The sequence below is a fragment of the Gorilla gorilla genome, chromosome 21, assembly GCF_029281585.2.
Source record: "Gorilla gorilla gorilla isolate KB3781 chromosome 21, NHGRI_mGorGor1-v2.1_pri, whole genome shotgun sequence".
Lineage (NCBI taxonomy): Eukaryota > Metazoa > Chordata > Mammalia > Primates > Hominidae > Gorilla > Gorilla gorilla.
Window position 1 is genome coordinate 20,221,064 of NC_073245.2, and position 24,733 is coordinate 20,245,796.

Below are 24,733 nucleotides of genomic sequence, written 5' to 3' on the forward strand. Positions count from 1 at the left end.
GCTCTCGCCTATAGGCTAGTCATTTCAAACATGCTTGATTTTTTTCACCCTAAGGCGACAACTTAATTTGTATTGATAAGAACTTCCAATTGTGTTTCTAGGAGCTTTGTAAGAAACTTGATGTTATATTCATCTCGATTCATGAAAAATTATGTTTGTGTTTAAAATTTAATGTTCCTGGCCCAGGGAGGCCAAATTAGTCCTCTGAGTAATTGAGATAATTTTTCATGCATTCTGAGCATGCAAAATTATCTTCTCCAGATTACTTTGTCTTTGATATCAAGATCAGCTTCATATGGTTTTTATTTTCTGAAGATAAGCTTTAATGTAATTGCTTTAGGGAATCTGATCATGTAAAAAGCCAGATAGGAAAGAGTTTGAAAATATAATGACATTTTGTGTTTCACTTGCCAACTGAAAAGAATATGTGACAGAGACCCTTTGTGTTTCTCAAGTAAATAAAGTATTTCTGATTTTTCAAGATCTCTGGATCCTGCACTCATAAAGTTTATGTTTATTTGTTTTTTAAATCTTAGTCGCTGGAAAGCACCCGTCGTATGCTGCAACTGGTTGAAGAGGTAAGAAGTGACAGTATTTTAAGATAAAGAAACAAATCCCTTATGCTGATATATCCTTTCCTAGTTGCTATGATGTTTCCTTGAGCCATGATCCCCTAGATTCCAGTGTGGATATAGCCTCTCAGAAAGGCTCAGAATGAGGGAGATGCTGTATTTAAGTTGCCAGATAGCCATGAAGACACCTTCACCCTCCTTCCCAGCCCAAGCCACCTCTGTAGTCTGGTCTGGGAAGCAGAGAATAATAGAATTTCCAAGTCTGTGCTCTCAAGAAATCACAGAAGATTGTATCACTTTAAGCAAATTAGAGCAATTTTTAATATACAAAGGAATTATCTACATAAAACTTTATTTGTAATTATTTTGGTGCCTATAAATTACATCTAATCTTGAGATTCTGTTCTAACTTTAGCCACATATATGACTTTTAAAAATATGTACGCATATAGGTGTATCATTTTTAGAAATTGTTCTATTTAAAGTCAAGCACTAAAATTTATGAAAAAATAGGAAAGCCCTTTAACAAAGGGAAATATCAAGTCCAATAATATAAATACAGAAGCTTTTTTATATTCCTGCCTGGATTGAGCATCCATTTGCGAGGCAGGGTTAATGAATCCCAAACTATTTTTAAATGGGTAAAATGGGGCAAATAGCAATAATGGAATCAAAAGGGCACTTGCAATCATAAACCTCACTCATTCCAATTTGGTAGAGCAGCAGTCGGCCAGGCAAAATAAATGGATTAATTGAACTTGCCCAATGGGAGAGATGAAGTGGAAAAAGAATGGGTTGGACTATATTTATCTTAACCTAATAAAACAAGCCTAATAGTTTTTATTCAGCGAGATGCTGTTTTAGCTGTGCTTTGAACTGCTTATCAGTATATAAATTCATGTGTGATTATCGTTTTTAGAGATCTTGGGCTTTCTCTGGCAGAATGACTAAATGAGCCTACTCCCCTCATGCTATCATAAATTTCATATGCAACAACTTGAAAGGGAAGAAAAGATAAATTTTACAAAGGATAAAAGGAAAGGCAGCCACCTCTCACACTCTAGGAGCCAATGTCCTCCTTCTCTTATTTCTGTAGCTTCAGCTTCTCACCTAGGAATGAGATATGGCTAAATGTGAATTGCCACTGGAGGAGTGGGAAGGAGGTGGCAAGCATGCACTCCCTAGGAGGCCGGGGAAGTGGGTGGGGTGGGGCGAACGTAACAAAATCTGTTATCCCCCAAAATGATAATTCGAGCCTGCAATGTGGCACAAACGGGCCACACCGGAAGGCAGCCCTAGCAAAGCAGGTCCTCAGTACAGGGAAGCAGCGTTCTGTCTAAGTGAAAAGCAATATTTTATCTGCACTGTCCAGGGAATGCTGCTGCTCATGCAGAAATACTTGAGGATGAAGAAGGAGGTAGATATTCTAAATCTAGGAGTACAGGCAAGGCTCTTAGCATGGACTTATTCTCTCTCAAGTTTTCAGGAGGAAGAAAAATGAAAGAAGCCCATCTTAGTAATATGCCTACATGAGCTCTGAAGTTAACCTGAAGGGAGCCTAGAAATCAACCGAGATATTTATTTGATTGTATATTATTACATTATTATCATAATACATCCTTATGGCTTTCAACCATAGCCTCCAATCCCATTTTTCTTTTTTTGGTTACGTGTGTGCACATCTGACATAAGTTTCCAAAATATCAGAACCGTCACTAATTTGCTGCCTGTGCAATGTTGAAATGCTGCCTAGACTGTGGAAAGGAGCAAAACAAATGAATCAGAACGCACACCTTGAACTGATCCCTTACACATCAGAGTCTGAGACATGGTCACTTTTTCATGTATCGTCTTAAACTGCAAGCCATGTCGGCCAGTCTTCAAAAATGAGTATCTGCTCTAATTTATTCTAGGGGAAAATCTCTCAAAAGCTTATTGATTGAAGTAGGATTCTCGAATCATATGTTTTTGTTTCTCCTAAATCATTTTTCAATCAAGCATGCAGCTATATCTTAGAACAAGGAGCAAAAGAGATGGAAGCTATCTCCTGCCTCTAATAAATGAGAGGAGGCTATTAGACTTTCCATGCTTAGGAAATTGTGAGCAAAGTGTTATTAGAGTAGATTGATTTGCTCTTACTTCCTCCTGGGTTATTTTCTATTTATGGTCAAACATCCTGATGTCTAGGACATTTGCTGTTTAGATGATATTCTGCTTTTCAATCAAAAAGGACGTTCTCTAAAGAGAATCTGCATTAAATATTCATCAAGGACAGAAATCATTTGGAAAACCTGAGGACTGAAGTACCAGGATCTTACTCATGATCCCAAGGTTTGACAGTGCCATATAATTTGAATTGAGCTGAATCCTTATTGAAATTCAGTCTCAAAGACAGGAAAGGTTACTAAACTTGTGAAGTCTCCCTAAGGCAAACAATCTCTCTTTCAGTGGAATATACAACTTTACACCATCCTTAACAGACTCCAGGGTGTAGCCGTGGTTAGGGGTGGGGCCTTGCTTTTTAATAGTCATCATTATCAGCATCTCAAGGGTAGTGTAAAACTACACAGAGGTGAGTGGAGAAAGTTCAGAAAAAATGAATGCCATAGATAGGTAAAAAGGTTAGAAATCATGTAGCACTTGGTTCTCAGCCTCGAGTTAGGAACTCTCTTTTGGTGAATGCATTTCAACAAATATTCACAGAATGCCTAACTCTGGGGATAGGAAGGGAGATGTAAATTGGTATCTTGCTGGGAAACAGATATGTAAGTAGCTCTGCAAATTCAAGGCCATATTTGCCTTAGGCGCATAGGGGAGGGAACAACTGATTCTGGTAAGAGACTCATTAAGGTATCCTCGAGGAGGGAGTATTTAATTCCAGGAAAAAAAGTTAACTCTGCTAATGCTAAATGCAGGAAATGGAGTCTGCACATCAATGCCTTGGGCTATGTAAATTAAGCCCAGGAAAAGCCCCACAGCCTTCAGGCAGGCCAATTCAGAGACACCACACAACTTCCATGGAGTGGTTATTGCACAACTAATATTTCATGAATGTTTTAGCATCCTTCTTTTTATGCCAACTTATCTTTCAAGACTTTCAAGACACTTTGGCCATGCAAAGAGAATAAGCATTCTAAAGTGGTGTATGCCAAACTTTCCCCTAAAAATGAAAAAAATCAGGTTAAGCAGTCCTTTTCAGATATGCAGATGTGGGGTCTTTTGGAGAGAGTGCCTGGAGTGTTCTAGTTTTAGTTCAGATGTTTTAGACTTTGGGAAAAGCATCTCAGAATGGCAAAAGAGAGATTTGAAACGTTCTATAAAGATTGTCTTAGTTCATCTGGAAAAATTTTTTTAAAAATTAAAATAGAGAAATAAAAGAGAACAGAAAGAAATGGAAAAGAAAAAGTAATCCTTCGTATCTTCAACTCCCCTGTTTTTAGGTAGGCGATTTTCCCAGCAATCTCAAACAGAAACTAAGAATTGAGCTTAGATAAAAATAGAACCACCTCCTCACACTCCTAGCTACTAAAACATAATACTATTTAAGGAATAAGAGAAAGTAATATTCTGCCTCCCTGAAATCATGTCTCTATCCCTGCCCATCTCCTTAAGCTTCTAGCTCCCCACAAAAGCAACCTAGTTATTTTTGATAGAAGCTGTCAGCAAAAGAGTGGAGCCAAACGCAAGTTCTAACATGTACCGAGGTGAAATGTGCCAGATACTCTGCTTAGAGCTATCATTGTCATCATCATCAAATGTACATTACCTAATTTAATCTTTGTTAGCTTCCTTCTACTACTACTTTGATCTCTGTTTTACTGTAGAGGAACTTGAGGTACACAGTGGTTAAGTAGCTTGCTCGAGACACACAGGTATAAACGGCAGAGATGAAGTTAAAACCCAGGTCTACCTGATTTCAGAGTGTAAGTTCTTACACATCACACTTCTCTTCCACCAGCATCTCTTACAATCATTATTTTTCTTTGAGAATTCCACAAAAAAAAAAAGGATCTAAGGAAACAAAGCAGCTCATTCTAAATGGATTGAGATTCTACTCAATGTCTTATTTCCTGAACTCACGGAGGCGTCAGCTTCCCATAGAGGTGAACCTTGAGAGGCTGGACCCTCTGAGGCTCATATTACTCTCATAACTACTGTGAGAAATTATGAGGGAGCAGTTACTGTCCCCATTTGACAGCTGGGAAGCTGAGACACAGAACAGGTGACCTTAGAGCACTAGCATTATGAAGATAGGTCTAGAATTCAGAAGTAATGACTCCCAGATCCTGGTTCTGCCCACCTGACCAAATTGTCTCACAAACAAAGGAACACATTTGAGAGGTCATGCATTTGTCTACCCGTTATCCTTAGTGCCTAGAGCAGAGTAGAGGCTCAATAAACACTAGGAAGGAAGGAGGGAAGGAAGGAAGAAAGGAAGGAAGAAAGGAAGGAAGAAAGGAAGGAAGGAGGAAGGAAGGAAGGAAGAAAGGAAGGAAGGAGGAAGGAAGGAAGGAAGGAAGGAAGGGAAAGGAAGGAAGGAAAGTAAAAAGGAGCCTGTGAGTGATTAACCAACCACTCAATCTTCTCAATCTTACTCAGCATCCCTATCCTTATCTTAAACGTGGAGAAACATTCTGGAAGGTCAGATGTCTCTTCCAGGGTCTCGTGACTGGTTGCTGGCTGAGCTAAGAGCACAACCCAGTGTTCGTGACTCCCACATCAGTGCTCTCTGCTTCTGTTCTCCCAAACTGGGGCAACCTAAAAAACTCTTGCTCCCTCAGATTAGTTCCGTGAATCATTCTAGTGTTAAAACATTCAGCACCAAATTGGACAAATGTGCAATTATACTTGCAGGGCTCCACATAAAAATAAATGGGTATAATAGAATATCAAGAAAGTGTAAACAGATGAGGGCTGGACTGACCAAACTAAAATCACTAACCTTTTTCCCATCCACTGTCCCCAATAGAATGGAGCGAAGATTTCATGTGTGGCCTGATTGGGCCCTCGAGGAGAAAGTGCTCTCCGAGATGCCTCTGCCCTCAGCAGAACCTGCATTGTCACATCCCTATGCCCGAATAGCCATCTGCCTTTTATAATTTCATCTCACAAGAAATGGAGAAAGAATGCAGAAAAGAGCAAATAAATCATTAAAATACAGGCTAGTACAGACAAAAGCCTGTTTACAACCCATTTAAAGAAAATATTTTGAAATGTCTTTTGTGGTCTAGAATCTTGCTACTCAATGTATGTCCCTGAACCAGCTCAATATGTCAGGGAGCTTGTTAGAAATGAAAAGCCCGGGCTCTACCCTAGCCCTACTGAATCAGAATCCACATTTTACAAGATGATTCATGTGCAGAGGATTCATATGCACATTCCAGTTTGAAAAGTAGTGGTCTAGAAGCTTCAGATACTTGATAATGATGATATTTTTAGTTTGCCTAGATAGGCTGCTGTAGATGCATTTTCTGAATATATTTATTTTAGAAACACTTATTTTAGAAACACTCCATTCTAGCACATTCCACATAGTAATTTGTTTAACGCACATACTTCCTCAATGAGGTATTAACTATTGTCATTGCTGTCTTACAAAGGAGAGAATGGAGGCACAGAACAGTCAGGACACTTGCCTGAGGCCCCACAGTTAGGGAATGAAATCACCAGCATTCCAGCCCAGAGTCTGTCTCCACAGTCTGTGCTGTCAAGGACTCCTGAGGCCACCCTGGGCCAGCCCTGTCCATACTACATCCTGACTTTGCCACTAAAGCCTATCAAAGGGTGCTCAAAGGCAAGGTAGGGTTTTGTGTCCTGGAGATTTAACTGCACACATTCTCTAAAATGGTGAGTTTATAAAAGCTCACAGAAATCATTTTCAGTATTTTATTTTTCAGAAGCACTATTGAAATTTAATTGTTAAAATACTATTTTTTTAAAAGCACTTTGTTGGCCTCCACTAGTATCTCTCTCTTTCTTAGTTCAAAGTACATCAGTGGAAAATAAGCACCATGAGAGAGGTCCTAGCTTAGAATTTCTTCTGGGGGTACCATGAGCTTTACTTGAAAAACCAATTCATCCAAACTATAAGCAATGCCATTTTATACCCATTAACAGTCGCCCTGTAAAATGGAAGGCATTAACTGATTAGGCTTTCTAGAAATGAGGATTCTTAAGTATGAGTGATACAGATATCTTTGTTCCTTCTGTCCTGACCACCAACTCCTGCCCATGGTTCAGGTGGTATTTGGTTTATTTGAACAGTAAGGAGATGAGGGATGCCTTTTAAAGACTTCCCTGGCACAGAAGAATTTCTGTAAAGCTTGTAAAGGAATTATTTTCTCACACTAGATTATTATGTAGAATGTTAGATTTCAGAATTAAGAGCCCTTATTTCTCATCTCAAACCCATTCTAAATACTGTAGACCCTCTCTATAGAGACAGAAAATTGGAGAGAGAGTGAGTTTCCTTTTGAGTTGTGTTTCCCAACCTTTGTAAAGGCATGCTCTCTTCTGATGAACCTGAAAACCTCAACCCCCACCACCAAGATTCTTGCACATCTTCCCATGGGGCATCCCTCCCCAATTTCACTGATGAAGACTTTCTGATAGAGCGTGCCAAAGAAGAAAATTTAGACTAGAAGATTTCCAAAGGTTTGCTTTCTGTGATTGGTGTTATAAAAACTGTAGACACGTTTATTTCCAAACATAAAATTACAGTATAATATGAAGTATGTGTATTCCGATTTCATGCAGGCCCCACCCCAGCCCTACCCCATGGAGACAGTGCTCCATTTCCTCATTCTGCCTAAAGCATCACTGGTAGATCAAGTCCACAGCTGGCCCATTCTTCTATCCCTCCATAACCCCTCAGGGCTCTTGTCATACTTTCTCCCTTTTTTCTTTTGGTCCTTCTTCGTTTTCCATTTATAGGGCTAATTGTCCCCTTACTGATTTCTCTTTCTCTCTTTTCTCTCTCTAACTCCTTTTCAACTTTGCTACCATTATTGGAATGTAGAGTAAAGATGCTGGTATCAGGACTTTGGTTATGTTGGATGAACAAGGAGGTAAGTTCAGATTTCTTCAGTAAGAACAATTCCTCTTCTGAATAATGTGCATTTTAAAATTATTTGTGCATACGCAGATGGTGGCTTTGACATGTGTTACACATGTACACGAATGTGAGGGTTCTAGATTTTTCATCTTGCTTTTTTTCTTTCTCTGTTGAAAAGATTGGTAAACGTATGGAAATGTTGAGGCCTTCTTCATGAGTGAATCAATGATACCACTATCTCTGTTATATATGTTGGGGTAACAGAATTTTGAAGGCAAAAGCCATTTTTTTTTAAATGATAGTATTTTGGACAGTGTAAGAATTTTCTTATTATCTTTGCCCCTAAACTTTCCCAATAAATTTGATTTTCTTCTAACAATACGTAGATAGAATGAGCATATGGCATATCATGTTGTCTACTTCTTTTGACCATCCCAACTCAGTATCTAGTAGTTTTGGGTATTTCTTAAATACCTGGGAGCTGTTTTTCACAGAATATAACCTGAGGGAAATTATCTGGAAAATACAACATTGAACCAATTGAAATATTTGGCCTGTTTTAAAGATTATTACAGAAATGCTAGAAGCAAGGAAAATCAGAGAGCCAGCCTTTTAATATAGCATCTCTATACCTAACATGGAAACTGAAAAGGGTAATACCATCATTTTTCTTCATCTCAATGTATCTAGCCCTATGGTGAGATTGTACATAATTCTAGCCACAAGTCAGTTACCTGATTCCATTCTGAATTCTTATCATAATAAACAGATTTCTGCAAAGTTTTTTTCTTTTTATTCATATTTTGTAAAAGCATTAGAAAATTTTTTGGAGTCATGACTATTTTTTTTAATGGCAAAGATAAAAATGTACAATGTATTCACAACACAGGAAAGCTTAAATAAACTCTAAGCATAAATCTCAAGCTGTGGGGGGGAACGTGCCTGACAGATAACAGAGAGAAGGCACTTCTCCTAAAATTCAGAGAGCCCTTGCATATCAAAGAAAAGGGCAGCAACCTAAAGGAAAAATGGATGTAAAATAAGACGTCATCACAGATGTATGAAACCATGCTCTAATCACCAACAAGGACAAGATACCACTTTTTAGAGCAGACTGGCATAAATTTTAAAAAATGATAATAACCAGTGTTGTGAATATGTTGGGAAAACAGAAACTCTTATTCCACAGCTAGGCACTGTAACCTGATACGAATGTCTTAAAGAATAATTTGATAATATCTTCACATTTTAAAGGGCACCCATCTTTGACCAAGACACTCCACTCCTAGAATTTTACAGTGCAGATATACATTTACAGTTATACGAAGTAAAATGCATGTGGCTTACTCATAATAGTGTAAGACTAGAAACAACTTACTTAAGTATCTGTCGGTGGGGAGACCAACCCAATTAATTGTGGTACGGCCATAAAAGAATTGTTCTGCCACCAATATAATACATGAGGTAATTTACTGACTTCTGTGGAGTTGGGGTGGGAGCAAGAAGGGACTGGAGGAAGATGCCTCATTTGGGGTCCCCTGGGGAGCAAATGCCAGGAAGCAATTAGAAGCAAAAGAGATTTATTGGGGAAATGTCTGTGATAGGTCAAGGGGAGAGCTGCCGGGAGCAGGCAGAGACAGCCTTCAGACTATGAAGCAGGTCTGATGCCTATAAAAGTAGATGGGTACTGCTCTGAGAAGCCCTTGGCCAGGCCAATGGGGAGCCCGAGAGCAAAGATTGCTGATTAGAGGAGCCCTGTGTTGGGCAGAAATGTTCTAGCACTAGTAGCCCATTGTGCTCAGCCATTGGCTTGAAGCATCCCAGGAAGAGCCTGGCCTCAATGTAAACACTGTGGCAGGCTGCATAGGTGCACAGCTGGAGGCATCTGGCTGTCACATAAAGGCTTTCAGTTTTACATTATTTATTTGTATTAAACTTTTTCAATAAATATATACCAATTGATCAAAAAAAGGAGAAAAAAGTTTGAAAAAACAGTTGAACATAAACCCCAACGTTTTTCCTTCAATTTTCACAATACAAATTGTCAAAAGTTGTACACAAATAACAAAGTCTACTAGAGTTCCATGTTGAAGATATTGCAGTAGCAATGGAATTCTTAAGAACTCTCAAATGGGTTTGTTATTATTACGTGACTTGTTGGCTGGATCTGTGTAACAATGTCCCAGGCTTTGAAACTGAGGATGCAGCAAGTCATTGCTTTTAAAAAAAAAAATAACCAAACAACAGGTGCCCAATAGAAGAGTGGTACCTGATTTCCAGTGCAAAATTGAAACCTATACACTCAAACCTAGGCATTACCATTCAGGACATAGGCATGGGCAAGGACTTCATGTCTAAAACACCAAAAGCAATGGCAACAAAAGCCAAAATTGACAAATGGGATCTAATTAAACTAAAGAGCTTCTGCGCAGCAAAAGAAACTACCATCAGAGTGAACAGGCAACCTACAAAATGGGAGAAAATTTTTGCAACCTACTCATCTGACAAAGGGCCAATATCCAGAATCTACAATGAACTCAAACAAATTTACAAGAAGAAAACAAACAACCCCATCAAAAAGTGGGTGAAGGACACGAACAGACACTTCTCAAAAGAAGACATTTATGCAGCCAAAAAACACGTGAAAAAATGCTCACCATCACTGGCTATCAGAGAAATGCAAATCAAAACCACAATGAGATACCATCTCACACCAGTTAGAATGGCAATCATTAAAAAGTCAGGAAACAGCAGGTACTGGAGAGGATGTGGAGAAATAGGAACACTTTTACACTGTTGGTGGGACTGTAAACTAGTTCAACCATTGTGGAAGTCAGTGTGGCGATTCCTCAGGGATCTAGAACTAGCAATAGCATTTGACCCAGCCATCCCATTACTGGGTATATACCCAAAGGACTATAAATCATGCTGCTATAAAGACACATGCACACGTATGTTTACTGCGGCACTATTCACCATAGCAAAGACTTGGAACCAACCCAAATGTCCAACAATGATAGACTGGATTAAGAAAATGTGGCACATATACACCATGGAATACTATGCAGCCATAAAAAATGATGAGTTCATGTCCTTTGTAGGGACATGGATGAAATTGGAAACCATCATTTTCAGTAAACTATTGCAAGAACAAAAAATCAAACACCGCATATTCTCACTCATAGATGGGAATTGAACAATGAGAACACATGGACACAGGAAGGGGAACATCACACTCTGGAGACTCTTGTGGGGTGGGGGGAGAGGGGAGGGATAGCTTTAGGAGATATACCTAATGCTAAATGATGAGTTCATGGGTGCAACACACCAGCATGGCCCATGTATACATATGTAACTAACCTGCACATTGTGCACATGTACCCTAAAACTTAAAGTATAATAATAATAAAATAAAAAAATTAAAAAAATAAATAAATAAAAGAAACATATACACTCAAATAATTAGCAGTTTCACCTTATTTATTTTTTAAGTTAATAATTTGTAACTTCATGTGGGTGGAAAAAGAGACATTACAATGGAGGGTAGACTTAGGAAAGATTTAGAATAGAGCCTTTTCCCCCCGAACAATAAAGCAGTGACATAAAGACATGGAAAATAATATATACAAACCTGGAATCAAAAAGAGAAAACATGAATAACAGGCTTACATGAGTGATAAATTGCATTGTACTTTGATGAAGAAAATCTAGAGATATAATTTGCTGAAATCTTCATAAAAATGCAAAAATATATCTTCTTTAGCACAAATTATCTCCAGAATCACTTATGTACTATTCTCCGAGAAACAAAGCAGAATAGAATGTCTGTTTGACAGATTTCCCCATGAGACAGTTAATGTTCTCGGCTAAGACATTTCAATTATGGCCATACCACAGTAAATGCTGAATTCCTCAGTTAAACAAGGATAGACTGGGTTTTACCAGATGTGTGGTGAGTAGATAGACACTGATGAGAAACATGCAACTGTAAAACCCCCGAAAGTAGGTGGTTTCTGGCCGGTCTTAAATGGTACACATTTCATTTATAGTATAATAGGAGCTTAGGACCTTTTTTTTTTTTTTAATTAGGCCGTAGAGACACAGAAGGACCTTTCTAATTGACAGATGAGCACGTCAACAGCTATCTTAACTGCCATATAAGTGCATTTTAATTTTGCCTTTACTTGTTTAGATCAGTAACTGCTTTGAAATTTCTCTTCATTTATGCTCTACTAATTTTGTTTATGCATGAGCACCAAAAGTGTTGACTATTTCTACCTCACAGCAGCACGGGAGCCTCAAGAAACAGCCATTCTTCTAAAGAACCATCTCAACCACTGTTGGGTCAGGCCAGGCCATTCCAGGTTGTCCAGTTAAATGACTGCACTAGGAAATTTCCTATGGGATTCTTGCTTTATACCCAGGTATCGGGAGACACCAAGGAGCACTGAGCATGACAACCAGACCTGGAAACATACGGAGCCCTGGGACTTTCATTCCTCTAGAAAATTTGTCACCAAGGGAAGTCCCCAAATGACCTTGGCACTAATGTGGGCTTTTACCTGCATATCTCTTGTTCCTTTTGCTGGTCTTTGCTGAGTTGTATGTCTGTTTCGATGCTGAAGATGTGACTTTTGGGAAAATCTCCTGGGATCAGCTCCAAACTAAACAGTGAAATATTTGACTACTGTCTGACAGAAGAAAGACAAAGTAAATTCCTGTCCGGAGAGTCAGCTATCTTAAAAGGTTCATGGCACTACAAGGTGGCATCTGAAAAACCATCTCTCTAGCTAAAGTCCATTCACCAATATCTGTTATGAATGACTAAGGCTGTACTTAGTCATGATAGCCACATAGGGCTATTTAAATTTAAATAAATTTCTATATGTTCATAAATGCTAAGAAAAAAGAAATTCATAGAGGCAGCGTCTTGTAACTGGATATACTCATGAAGGCTGCATACTAGATTAATAGTATTAATGCTTACTATTCTTCTACTGATTTTTACTAGGTTGAGAATACTAAGGGCCCCATGTTGGCTTACTTAGGAGAGATTAGTAGAAATTTTGTTTTCACCAGTCATTGGAAAAATATTAATGGAAAACATTAATATAGATCCTTGAGGATTCTGTCATTGGTGGATCTATCACAAATAACCAGTGATCCAATATCATGGCAAAAGAAAGCCCAATCTCTGGCCCCAACATATAGTGTCACCTACCTGAAGACCCCCTCCCAACTCAAAATGTTATTCTCCTCCCAGCCCCCAAGAATAAACAGAAATGAGCCAGAAAACAAGCTTAGGGAGATCAAAAGCAGTCAACACTGGATAGTGCGTTGCATCAGCCTCAGAGATGCTGCTGTCCATCCCAGAATGAGATGCTTATAAGCATTTCCCGAGAAGCATCTTCACAGAAATCACTGAAGTGCCATGAAGTCCCAATATGCCAAACATCTCCACAAACATAACTCAGCACACTCTAAAAATTAATATTATTGCTAGAATTTCTGCAACAAAATGACTCCACAATATTTTTTAAATTAAAGGTTTGACTTAGAATTCTTATGTAAATATATATTCAACTGATATTGGTAGTTATAAAACAGTGTTCTGAATCAACTATTTTCTGAATGGTTTTCTGAATCAAATTCAGCTTCAGAGTTTTCTCTTTTAGTCAAAACTTTGCCAAATTAAGCTGGTAACCGATGGCAGAGCCCAGCTTTCTGAAATATGGATTTAGACGTGCCTGTTTGTTTTTCCCTTTTTAATGTCAATTATCTAATTCATAGGTCCAACACCTGTGCACCAATTCACATATGTATGTTACCTCCTAATCTCTGGAAGCACAGTGGATGGGTCCCTAATATCTTGTCAGAGAGTTAATATTTTGGCCAAAAAAAAAAAATTATCAACTTGCTTTGTAACTTAGGAGAAACTCCTCAAGAAGGACAAATAATTGCATATGTGTCCCCACGCCATAATCCATGCTTATTTCAGCTGTCATTAGCTGGGGGCAGCATCTCTCCTTCTGAGTCCAGATGCCTCCTCCAATCCGTCTCAAGTCTGCACTCCCAGAGGCCATTAGCAATTACTTGATTGGGATTTGGCATCCCTATTGTCTGTATATATAATGGTTCTTCATCTGATGATGAGTTCCTTTCCCCACACCAGTCCCTCCACTTGAATATTTACCTTGATCTACAGACTAATTTATTGCATTCTTAAAAGGAAACTGGAGTGAAATCCTTAGAAAAGAAAAAAATCTTCTTGAATGTAGGGGATTGCCATATATATATATATATATATATATATATATGCATACTAGATGGCATATATATATATATATGGCCTTTTTAAAAATTTTTTTTAATTGTAATTTTTATTTTTGCAACGGAGTTTCGCTCTTGTTGCCCAAGCTGGAATGCAATAGTGCAATCTCAGCTCACTGCAACCTCCACCTCCCAGGTTCAAGAGATTCTCCTGCCTCAGCCTCCCAAGTAGCTGGGATTACAGGCGCATGCCACCATGCCCAGAAATTTTTTTTGTATTTTTAGTAGAAACACGGTTTTACCATGTTAGCCAGGCTGGTCTCAAACTCCGGACCTCTGGTGATCTGCCTGCCTTGGCCTCCCAAAGTGCTGGGATCACAGGCATGAGCCACCACACCCGGCTATATTTGCGGATTTTTTTTTTTAAGCCATCACTGTGCCTGTATTTATTCGGCAAAAGTTCTCCTGCACTACCTTATTATCTCCTCCAGGTATTCAATGCTGGATAAACAATGAAATTTTGTTTTCACCTGTCATTTCAAAAGCATAAGAGAAATAGCAGATTCCTCATGAACTGAATTCTATTCTTTAGCCTCACGAAAGAAAACACAGTAGGCTTTTATTTTCCAAATTCACAGTCTGGCAGTTTGGGTCACTAGTGAATGTATCTTAGTTTTTTTGGAAGCACAATTTCCACTGCATAACTTAATGTGAAATTGTGTTTAAGTGATAATGTATGCCCTTAGGCTGGAAATGTACTTATCAGTTGTATTCTAGGCATGCCTTTATTCCAGGAGGCACAGGCATGCATGCATGAAAATACAGATGAAAAGAGGAATGGAAATGTAATTAGGTTTTGTAATTAGACAGCCAAGACATCCATTGCTGCCTCCCTTTAATGGTCTTTTAAAAGCTGTTTTAAAAATCCTTTCATTGAACTTGTAGTTATCTCAATTTGGTGACACAATTCAAAAAAATTAATCAAGTTGGTGTATGTAACCTTGGCAACCTAGAAGTATGAATCATTTTTATGACTATTGATCTATGTCTTAGATACACTAAGGTCAGCTATGCTGGCAGCAGTGACACCACATTGTCCTATGTTCCAATTCATCATCCTACTTCCAAAGAGACATTCATTCTCCCTGCTCTCTGCCTGGGCTTGGAGCATGACCCCCATTATAGACTTGGAAATCAGAGGGCAGAGAAGTGAAATGCCTTCCAAAACATTCATAGCAATTAAGTCATAGGATGATAGAGGAATTGCAATGTTCCAGGACTTACAATGTTGCTGTGTGGATGTTACTCTTTTTTAAAAAAAACAGCTTTTATGAATTACATATGCACAATCAAGTGCAGACCATGGCTACCTCTGGCTAGACTGCCACTGCTAGGGGAAGAAAAGAGATCCATACCCATTGCTTATGATTGCTGCTGCTGCTGTTGTCTCCAAAGAAAATGGATTCTATTTTCTACCCTTATCTGGTTGAGGATGCTTAAAAACCAAAAGATGGAGATATTTTAAAGTTGAAGCAAATACTTTCTTTAGTAGCGTTAAATTGGAATGCCTAAAACATAAACTAACACCCTGTTTTTTTTCTCCTGGATTTCACTGGTGCCTGAGTAAGCGAATATGCTGTGCTGTTTTCCTGGACACTCAGAATCAAACAGGCCTTCCACCCCATCCCATCATGTTTGAATTACAAAGTATTTTGAGCATCGTTTGGTTTGTTTCTTTCCACCCATACCTGTGTAGGGCAGCGGTAGCAGTCTTCAACAATGCATCCTCTTGGACAATGCATTGTAATATCTCTCTTTCAAATTCTGTTTCACATAGTCATTTCTCATGTTCTGTTGGAGACCCCCAAAAAATTCATTCCACACTGTCATCCCTTTGTCCTAACCAGAACAACTCGATCGTGTCGAAGAAGGCATGAACCATATCAACCAAGACATGAAGGAGGCTGAGAAAAATTTAAAAGATTTAGGGAAATGCTGTGGCCTTTTCATATGTCCTTGTAACAAGTAGGTACTGGGTACCAGCTCTAATCTGTGGCGTCCAGTTTTCTTTCTTTTTTTTTTTTTTCTTTTTTAATGTCAAAGTGAATGTCTGAAGTTTTGTCTTTTTTTCTTTGTCCTTTTCCATCTGCTTCATTCTGTGGGGATAAAATACTTGTGTTTAATCAGAACAACTGGAACGCATTGAGGAAGGGATGGACCAAATCAATAAGGACATGAAAGAAGCAGAAAAGAATTTGACGGACCTAGGAAAATTCTGCGGGCTTTGTGTGTGTCCCTGTAACAAGTAGGTGCTGCCTGCCTGCCTGAAGCTTTGATTTCCCAAGGCCCATCTCCAAGCCTTGACAAGCTCATTCCTGCCAATCTCATAGGCAGGATGAGCATGTGGCATGCAGAACAGATCAATACCGTCTCCAATGCATTCATCTCATAGCATAGATGATATTAGCAGGAGTTACTGTTGATGCATTAAAAATCAGGCATACTACAGTGAAAGCTTCACTGTCAGCAACTTTTATTGATGAACGTTTCAACATTTTCCAGAAAGTGTACCTTGAGACAGAGGCTAGCCTCAAGAAAGAGGCACCCAGGGAACTTCCTTTTCCCCAACCCCAAGAGTCAAAATTACAGATTTAGAAAAGGCTGCGGGTAAGTTTGGAAGATGAGAAACACATATGCGAAGGTTTGATTTTTTTCCGAAATAAAAGAGACAGGTAATTTGGCCCAGGGAAGGATTCTATAAATTAGAGAATATGACAGAGATTCTCCCTTTCTACTGCCCACCAGTTGCCAAATTTTGTCAATAGATGCTGCCACTGCACCCAACACAGAGGCAATGAGTTCTTCAGCAAGAAGTGCTCAAGCCTTACTCAAATTGGACGCATCCCTCCCAAATTTTTCTCCTTGGAAGATCTACCCGTACACTGGCTGAAATGTTGAAATGTGTAGATTTTGCATGCACAACATCACAAAACATTCAACTGTTCTCAAGGTTCTGCAACGCTTTTTTGGAATGTAGCAGAAATGTGACATGTGGTTATAAAGGTTTGCAATGGAAGGAACCTAAAACTGAGGGTTCTGGAAGATTGTCTCATTTGACTAGTGGTGGAAAAAGAAATGCATGAGTGGATTGCCCAACATGCATTTGGAAAATTAAACTCCTTATCCAATCTCCCTCACCCCTCCCACTTCCCCCTTCTAAAAGAAGACTTTTTCCTAAAAGCTCTCCTGATCCTAGCTTTTAGAATAGAAATTGACGTCATTTTTAGCAGATTATATGACCATTCACATCCTTTAAACTTTGAGGCTGATTTAAAATATCCCACTTCCTGTTTAGGAGGGGGAGGGGCTCATATTGCAAAAAAATTAAAAAATTTTGCTTTTTAAAGAATGATCTACAGTAAAGCCTGATTAACTGGAATCTAGCAAACTGGAAACCTCAGCTGCATGCTCTTGCTCCCTTCCATTTTTAGCAAAAAAGAAACAAAGAAAAAAAATCACATCAGAAATGTAAAATGGTTTTTCTTCCAGGGTAGTTTGCATTGTCTCACTTAGTCTCCATCCTCCTGCAACTTCCACATCTATGAGGACCAAACAATAAGAGTTGATCTTCACAGAAAAGGCCATCAAGCAATCAGTATAAATGATAACCAAGGAAAGATTCAATCAGGTCTTCTACCTTAAGACTTTCAGGCAGGAAAGTGGCTCAGGAGTCTAGCAAAGATATTCACTCATCATCCATGAAACAAAACTTTCCTCCATGGCCCCGCTGTTCATTAAGAAAGTCATATAATTCATCAGAAAAAAAAAAAAGCCTCATTACCAAGCATTCCAGTTAGTCAAGATTTGACTGTATATTCCTTTCAGTGGCAACTTGCCCCCAGGTGAGATTTCCATCCATTTCATGATAAATTCCAACAGATACATTTTCCCCCCTTCATCAACTGTGTGTGAAGAAAGGGTGAAGGCAGGGTCCCCTGGGATGGATTCTAATGTTCTAATGAAATGATGGCTCCTACGAATTCCACTTTTGAGTGGTCACTAATTTCCTTAATGCACAAGAGACCCTAAACTAAGCTTCAAAGCTTGACTGAGGTGTTCCCTATTGTGTGTAAATAATGCTTTAAAAACCATGTGTCACAACGCAGTGGCTGGTGGTGCCCTGGACTCTCTGAGGGCTTCGCCCTGTCTCGGCATGTTTCAAGGGACGATGGTAGATGTACGGCAGTGATGTGAGTCTATGTGCAGCATTGTGGGTGCAGTGGTTTGCCTTCTTTCAGAAACGCATACTTCCCACTCCTTTGACTTTGCCAAAGATGGTATAGCAGACATTTGACATAGCAGAAAACATCACAAAGTCCATATAACTTCTTTTAATCTGAGGAGGGAGGAGATGGGGAGTTGGAAAAATAAAAATTAAAAAAGCCAGACTCTAAGCCCTATTAGTTTGGGGATCTCGTTTCATTGAACGGGTCCATGGCCCTTTGGTGCAATAAATTTTGACTGCACTAAGGCCTGCGGCATTATAGACTTGATTGTGGGAGTTGCTGAAATTCCATTGGTACAATTTTCCAGTTTGTCTCTAGGGTTGCTTGGCCCCCAGTCTGCAAGTATTAGAGCCAGTTTTAATAGATGGCTGTGGTCCTCTGGCGAAAGAAGAAAATAAAATGTTAAATTCTGGTGTCTTACAAAAAAAAAAATGTGAAAATGGGACCAAAGAATGTCTCTTGTTTTTGGACTAAAAAGCATATGGTTTCTACTATGTAAAGAACCTAAAAACATCTTTGATTGCCTTTAATTACAACACTCACCAAAATATGCTGCACATGTTTCTATTGGGCACAATAGGTATGCCTGGATTTTAAGTCTTTTCTCCAAGGCAGCTCAGTGAAATACAGCCCATGGAGACCATACCAGCATTAAACCACTCTCCTCCATTACAACCCCAGGATAGTTTAAAGTAGGAGTTTGTAAGCACTCTCTGCCCTGCCCCTCAGCCCAACAAAGAAGCTACTGAACCTGCGTTTCAAATCCTCATGAAGGCTATTACTGTCCTGCTAGTGCCTTTTTCGAGAATGGTCAACTTCTGGAGTAGTTTGGCTTAAATGAGAATGCTTCACTTTCTACTCATGCCTGTAGCTGGTGCATGAAGAAGACGTAGAGGGGTTTCCCTTTTTGGTGCTAGATGGCTTGTTCTCTCTTCTCTTTTCCTGCATTCATTTCACTATGCTTCTTTTACTTTTTGTCTCTGTGGACAAAGGTTTGTACATCAACTCTGGATGTATGGTGACTGTTTGGAAGTACCGATATATTATCTAATTCAAATCACTCTAGAGGCAATGCAAAGACCATCACTCTTGGCCAACCACCAATCCTTTATGTCCTTCATGGAGATTTGGAAATGTTAGTTCCACACGTGTTGGGGAAAAAAAAAATATTCCACAGGGATCTTTGCATGATGGTGTGTAAAAACTTGGTTGAGGATGTTTTCTTGATGACAGTGTGTTGCTGTGGTGTGATGTGCACACTCTACTTGGCAGTCTTGTTTTGTGTCTGTCTGCCAGTATGTTTTTCTCTGTGTTTTGTGTCTCCAAATATAATCACATCACTAAAATAGAATTAAATGTCCTCCAGCTACCTTAATCCTTGTCCAAAATCCAAACTAAACCACAAAACAAACCAAAACAAGAACAACCTTGTGGGCAAAGATTGCAGTCCATTGCAATGGATTTGATTGGAAGTGAAATGTTGAGTAGCTGAGGCATGGTGGTGGCCAACTGTTTGGGTCTGGATTATGATATATCGGTATTCTCTAATGCCTCGACTTAAAACTCATTCGCTTGGTTCGATTCTTCGCTTGAAGAAGTGACAATTGTTGAGAGCTTGCTCCTCCACCCCTGTGCCTTGTCACTCACCCTCTCTTTTGCATAGGCTTAAATCAAGTGATGCTTACAAAAAAGCCTGGGGCAATAATCAGGACGGAGTGGTGGCCAGCCAGCCTGCTCGTGTAGTGGACGAACGGGAGCAGATGGCCATCAGTGGCGGCTTCATCCGCAGGTGAGCCTCATGCAGCATACACTGTAGCAGTTCTCTATTGTCAAGTACAAACAACTCCAAAACTGAGTGGTTTTCTAAAAAACAACCATTTTGTTGCTCATTAATCTACATACCGGCTAAGTGTTCTTTTCTAAGCCTTTCCTGGACCTTGCCTGGGTGGGGTGATCCAAGATGGCCCCATTCACTTGTCTGGTGGTTGGCTGGGGCTGTTGGTGGGGCATGTCTGTTCTTCTCCATGTGGCCTCTTCAGCAAGAGAGCCCAGGTTCCTTACATGGTGGTAGCAGCATTCCAAGGGGGCAAGCCTCAGTGCACTTACCAAACCTTTGCTTGCTTACCTTGTATTTGCCGGTTTCATTAGACAAAGCAAGTCACATGACCACATCCAGACTCAATGTGGCAGTAGACAGGCATCACATTCCATGAGTTTAATTGAATAGAGCTTATAAAAGAGACTACTTACAGAGGGGTGGGCAGGACTAATAACAAGAAATGGTGAAGCACTTCTGAGCTAGCAATAGTAGGAAGTTGTTACCACCATAGTCCTGGGGGACAGGAGAAGGAATGATTATCAGAACCCAGCAATAGTTACGACTGTGGGCAAGGAACTATCAGTAGAGAAATACAGCCACTACCAAAGCTAACAGGGAGTGAAAGAGGGAAATAAATGCTGTAACCCCTCACTCCTCTTGCCCTGCAGTTTCATTGGCCATTAGCCAAAGCCTACTGAAAGCCAGAGGGTAAGAGGAGCTGGGTGATACAGTCATGAGGTCAGCTCCTGAGAGCACAGAGCAAAGAAGGTCCAAGAATGGATTTGGCAAAGAAGGTCCAAGAATGGATTTGGAGTGAAAATAGAGAATAATGAGCTTCTTATTAATGATTTATTTTGAAACCTAGAATCAAAAGGCAATTTAAATATCTATTTTTAAAAGTTCAAATTATGACTCAGGGGCATTTCCTTTAAAAAAAAAAACAACTCAAGTTACACACATCAGCCAATTCAGAACTCAGCTCTCCCTTTGCTCCCAGGGAAAGTAGCCCAAGGGTTCTCAAGCCTGGCTGTACATTAGAATCAGCAGGGGAGACTTTTTTTCTTTTACTACCAGTGTTTGGGCCCAATCCACACCAATTGAACCAGAATCTCTTGAAGTGAGACACAAGCACCTGTGGCCCATTAAAGCTCCTCAGGTGATTCTGATATGCACTCAGGGCCAAGCACCATTGAACTAGAAGTATCTCTTAGCTATTGATGATCATTTAAATAAACTTCTTCCCTACAGGAAAAAGCTAGAAAGTTCTCCTTTAGTTTTTTAATTTTCTCTGCCCTGGGCTGCTTTTGAAACCATAATGAGCCAGTCTGCATTGGGAGTTACCAATGGGGAAGGATTTTAACCCTTCTGAATATTTTTTAGCTCAATACCATATATACTAGGGAAATTCTGAAATAAGTACCGCCTTAACTTTCAAGTTGGACTGTGAAAAAATGTAATGTGTTTTGTGAGCCAGCTCCTTCCTCCCATTCCCACTCCACTCAACCTGAAACAATACTCTTTTGTCACAGTTTCACAGTTTTTGACTCTGAAATCACCTATGCACCATGCCACTAAAAAACCCATGTTATTAACATATGAGTAAATAAAAGTCATCTTGAACAAGTAGCTCTCCTCGGAGTTCCTGGGAGCAAGCAGGGTTAAGGGGCAAACTGTAATTATCATTACTCTTCCCATTGGTGTCAATCCCAAGTGTGAAAAGAGATGAGCACAGAGACTCTGACTTAGCACAATAAGCTTTTTATTGTATTCTTAATTTGAGTCTTAGAAATTTTGAGACTTAATTTGAGTCTTAGAAATATTAAGAATATTCTTAGAAAGAAGAATATCGTTTCTAATTCCATCTTCGTGCTCTGACCTAAAGTCCTTTCAAACAAAATGTTTTCATCCTTAAAAAATAAAAATTGAAATAAACATATGAAGGGGAAACAACATAATGGAAGGAATGAGAAAGTAGATAAATTAATCTATTTAATATACCTTCTTTAAGAATAGAAATTCAAGGGTTCAAAAAGCAATTTTAAACATTTTTCTTTAAATGTATGAAAGCTAAAATGTGTTTTTGTACTGGATGGAGATTAAAGATAGATAAAGTTGATGCCCAGAGGACGACAGATTTCCACTATGCTTTGGGTCCTTGGTATTCAATATGTTTTCCACCCTCTGTCTTCTAAAACTTGCTCTTTGGATCCCAGGGTAACAAATGATGCCCGAGAAAATGAAATGGATGAAAACCTGGAGCAGGTGAGCGGCATCATCGGGAACCTCCGTCACATGGCCCTGGATATGGGCAATGAGATCGATACACAGAATCGCCAGATCGACAGGATCATGGAGAAGGTGAGCACGTGGCAGTCAGCAAGTCGCTACTGCGAGTCACTTCTGAAATGACCAACAGGAAGTGTGAAGGGCATAACAACATCCTCAAAACACGACCTTGGATTCAGGCGCACTGATAGCTGGAAATGTTCTTCATTTTCCAAGAGAAAAATATAGGACTCAGCAACAGAATTGGAGTGAAAATAAGAGGGTCAAATTTAATCCAGCAAATATTCTCAAAGGCTCCTGTCAGCCAGGCATTGTGCTAGGCACTGTGGGCCATGTACACATGAGAAAGACACCACCCCTACTGCCAAGAAATTCACGGCCTATGGGAGGCTACGAGCCTCCAGATGAATTTTCTATCACTCAAAATATAATTCACTAAGAGATCCACAGATAAAATGCTAAACAAGGTTAGATAAGGAAAGATCTCAAGAGGCAAAGTTCGGGAAAATCTCAGAATAAGTTGACTTTGAATTGAATCTTGAAGGATGGTTAGTATTAATAGTTTGTCAAGTGGAGGTGGTGAAGGGATAGAATCAGAAAATGGGAGAAAGAATAGTCAGTTTAGCCAGGACATGATTCTGAGCTTTGCTTTTATAAATGCCAAAGCTTTAATGAGAATTCAAAAATATCCAGGTTCCATTTCCAGTTTAACAGTTCACATCCCCAGATCTAAAAACAGGGAATTTTATATGATGAAATTGAGTTTACACAAGGACACCAGACTTGGCTCTAAGATCCACCATGTCAACGTGGGCCATAAGAAAGACTGGAGGGAGTAGACTGGGAAGGGGTGGGTTTGGGGGCTTAAAATTAGAAGAGATTGGAAAGAAACACTGGAACGTTCCTATAAAGAGACCTAGGGCACCAAAACCTGATATTCTACAACACAGAACTCCGACATAATTTATATTTCCATGTTTCATGCCCTTTCCTCAATCAGTAGGGTCTTGAATATTGATTACAAACTCTTATGTCCAAATGCTAAAAAGGAGAAATAGAGACATTATAGATTTAACGATAATTGTACATCTATAATCTACTCAATGTGGGTAACTTATGTTGTGTGTTTATTCCCTGGGAGATGTTGAAGTTCTTTGTCTGATATCCTAAATTTTCTTATAATAATTCATTCCATTTTGGTGAGCAGAGAAGGATACTTTTAAGATTTTTAGAATCATAAGTCTAAATAGTAGTTTCTTGGTATGCAAGCAGCCTCCAATGACTTGAAAAAGGAGTAAGTAGGCATAAAGGGAACACTTTGTCCTGTTGTGTTGTACATACTCCATGTTAAAAATATCTGATTGCATATTTTGCCTGATCAATATGAAAACTACGCAAACTTTAGTCTTGGTTGGCAAAATACTTGTGCTTTGCTTACTTTTGCAAGTAATGGCATGCTTATCATTGTTAAGAAGGCTTTCATATGATAAAGCTTTTAAAGCTGTGTAAATCAATAGATACTAGAATAATAATGAGAGTTTCAAAACTCACTAGAGCCAACACAAGCTGACCTAACCCATTACGGCCCAGAATAATGAACTAAAAAATCATTGCTGAGCTGCCCTCCAACAGAAAAAACAGTTTGAAAAAAACAGGAAGTATTCATTTTCTATTAATGGACCCACTTTACTTGCAGATGCAGCTAGATAATGCATCAAAGCCAATTAGGGTTCCAGAAGGAGCATCTTTACTAATAGAAGGGTCACACTCTTATTGACAGAGTTGAACTTTAAGCAAGAAAATGTGTTCCTGGAAAGGCAAGTGGCATCTTGATTCTGCCACTTTGAATTTCTAGTTCTCATCTTTAGGGAGAAGGTTTTTCTTCTACTCCCAGTGTACTATAAAGACAGAAACATACGCAGCTACAAGGTTTAATCAGAAGCCAGGCAGGTGGATGGATAATGACTATTTCAATTTGTATCATTCCTTGAATGCAGAATCATTTAAGTGGGAGAAGGGTCTAATTGCCTTTGAATAATTAGTTTCCAGTCAACACTTTAAATAGCCCCTTTTTTTTCCAGAATCAAAATCCACACATGATTTAAATAGAGCCCACTTCAACCCAGCATTGCCCCAAATGATCACGTCGCATGAACTGCACAATTATTAATAGATTTCCACCTTCTCATTGAAGTTCTCATTTCTGATAACGGGACAGTATGCAGAAGTTTCCTGCATATCTAAGATGTAATTGCAATCACGCTGTAGGGGTAAGGAGAGTCTTATGATGTTTCTCTCATAATCTCTCATGACCCCAACAGCAACCTTTACCCAGCTCTATCAATCATGATCTTTTCTCATCACTTGGATCAATAGTGAAGTCTTGGGAGTCCTTAACAATGAGATTTTCAATACATCCTCATAGATTGTCAAGAAATTACTTTAT

The 24,733-nt window shown here is 39.2% G+C and overlaps 1 protein-coding gene across 6 annotated transcripts in view; it reads left to right on the forward strand.

The window, feature by feature from the left end:
• The window catches only part of SNAP25 (synaptosome associated protein 25), a 90,924-nt gene that overhangs the window by 60,603 nt on the left and 5,588 nt on the right, over window positions 1–24,733 (forward strand). For 3 of the 6 annotated variants that reach the window (XM_004061809.4, XM_019016932.4, XM_019016933.4), the window contains exons 3-7: window positions 537–578; window positions 7,591–7,639; window positions 15,804–15,921; window positions 19,846–19,971; window positions 22,215–22,359. In XM_004061809.4, the coding sequence (XP_004061857.1) occupies window positions 537–578; window positions 7,591–7,639; window positions 15,804–15,921; window positions 19,846–19,971; window positions 22,215–22,359 (480 nt within the window). Of the gene's footprint in view, window positions 1–536; window positions 579–7,590; window positions 7,640–15,803; window positions 15,922–16,083; window positions 16,202–19,845; window positions 19,972–22,214; window positions 22,360–24,733 lie in introns of all 6 variants that reach the window. The other 3 variants (XM_004061808.4, XM_004061810.5, XM_055372965.1) reach the window with 1 other exon arrangement.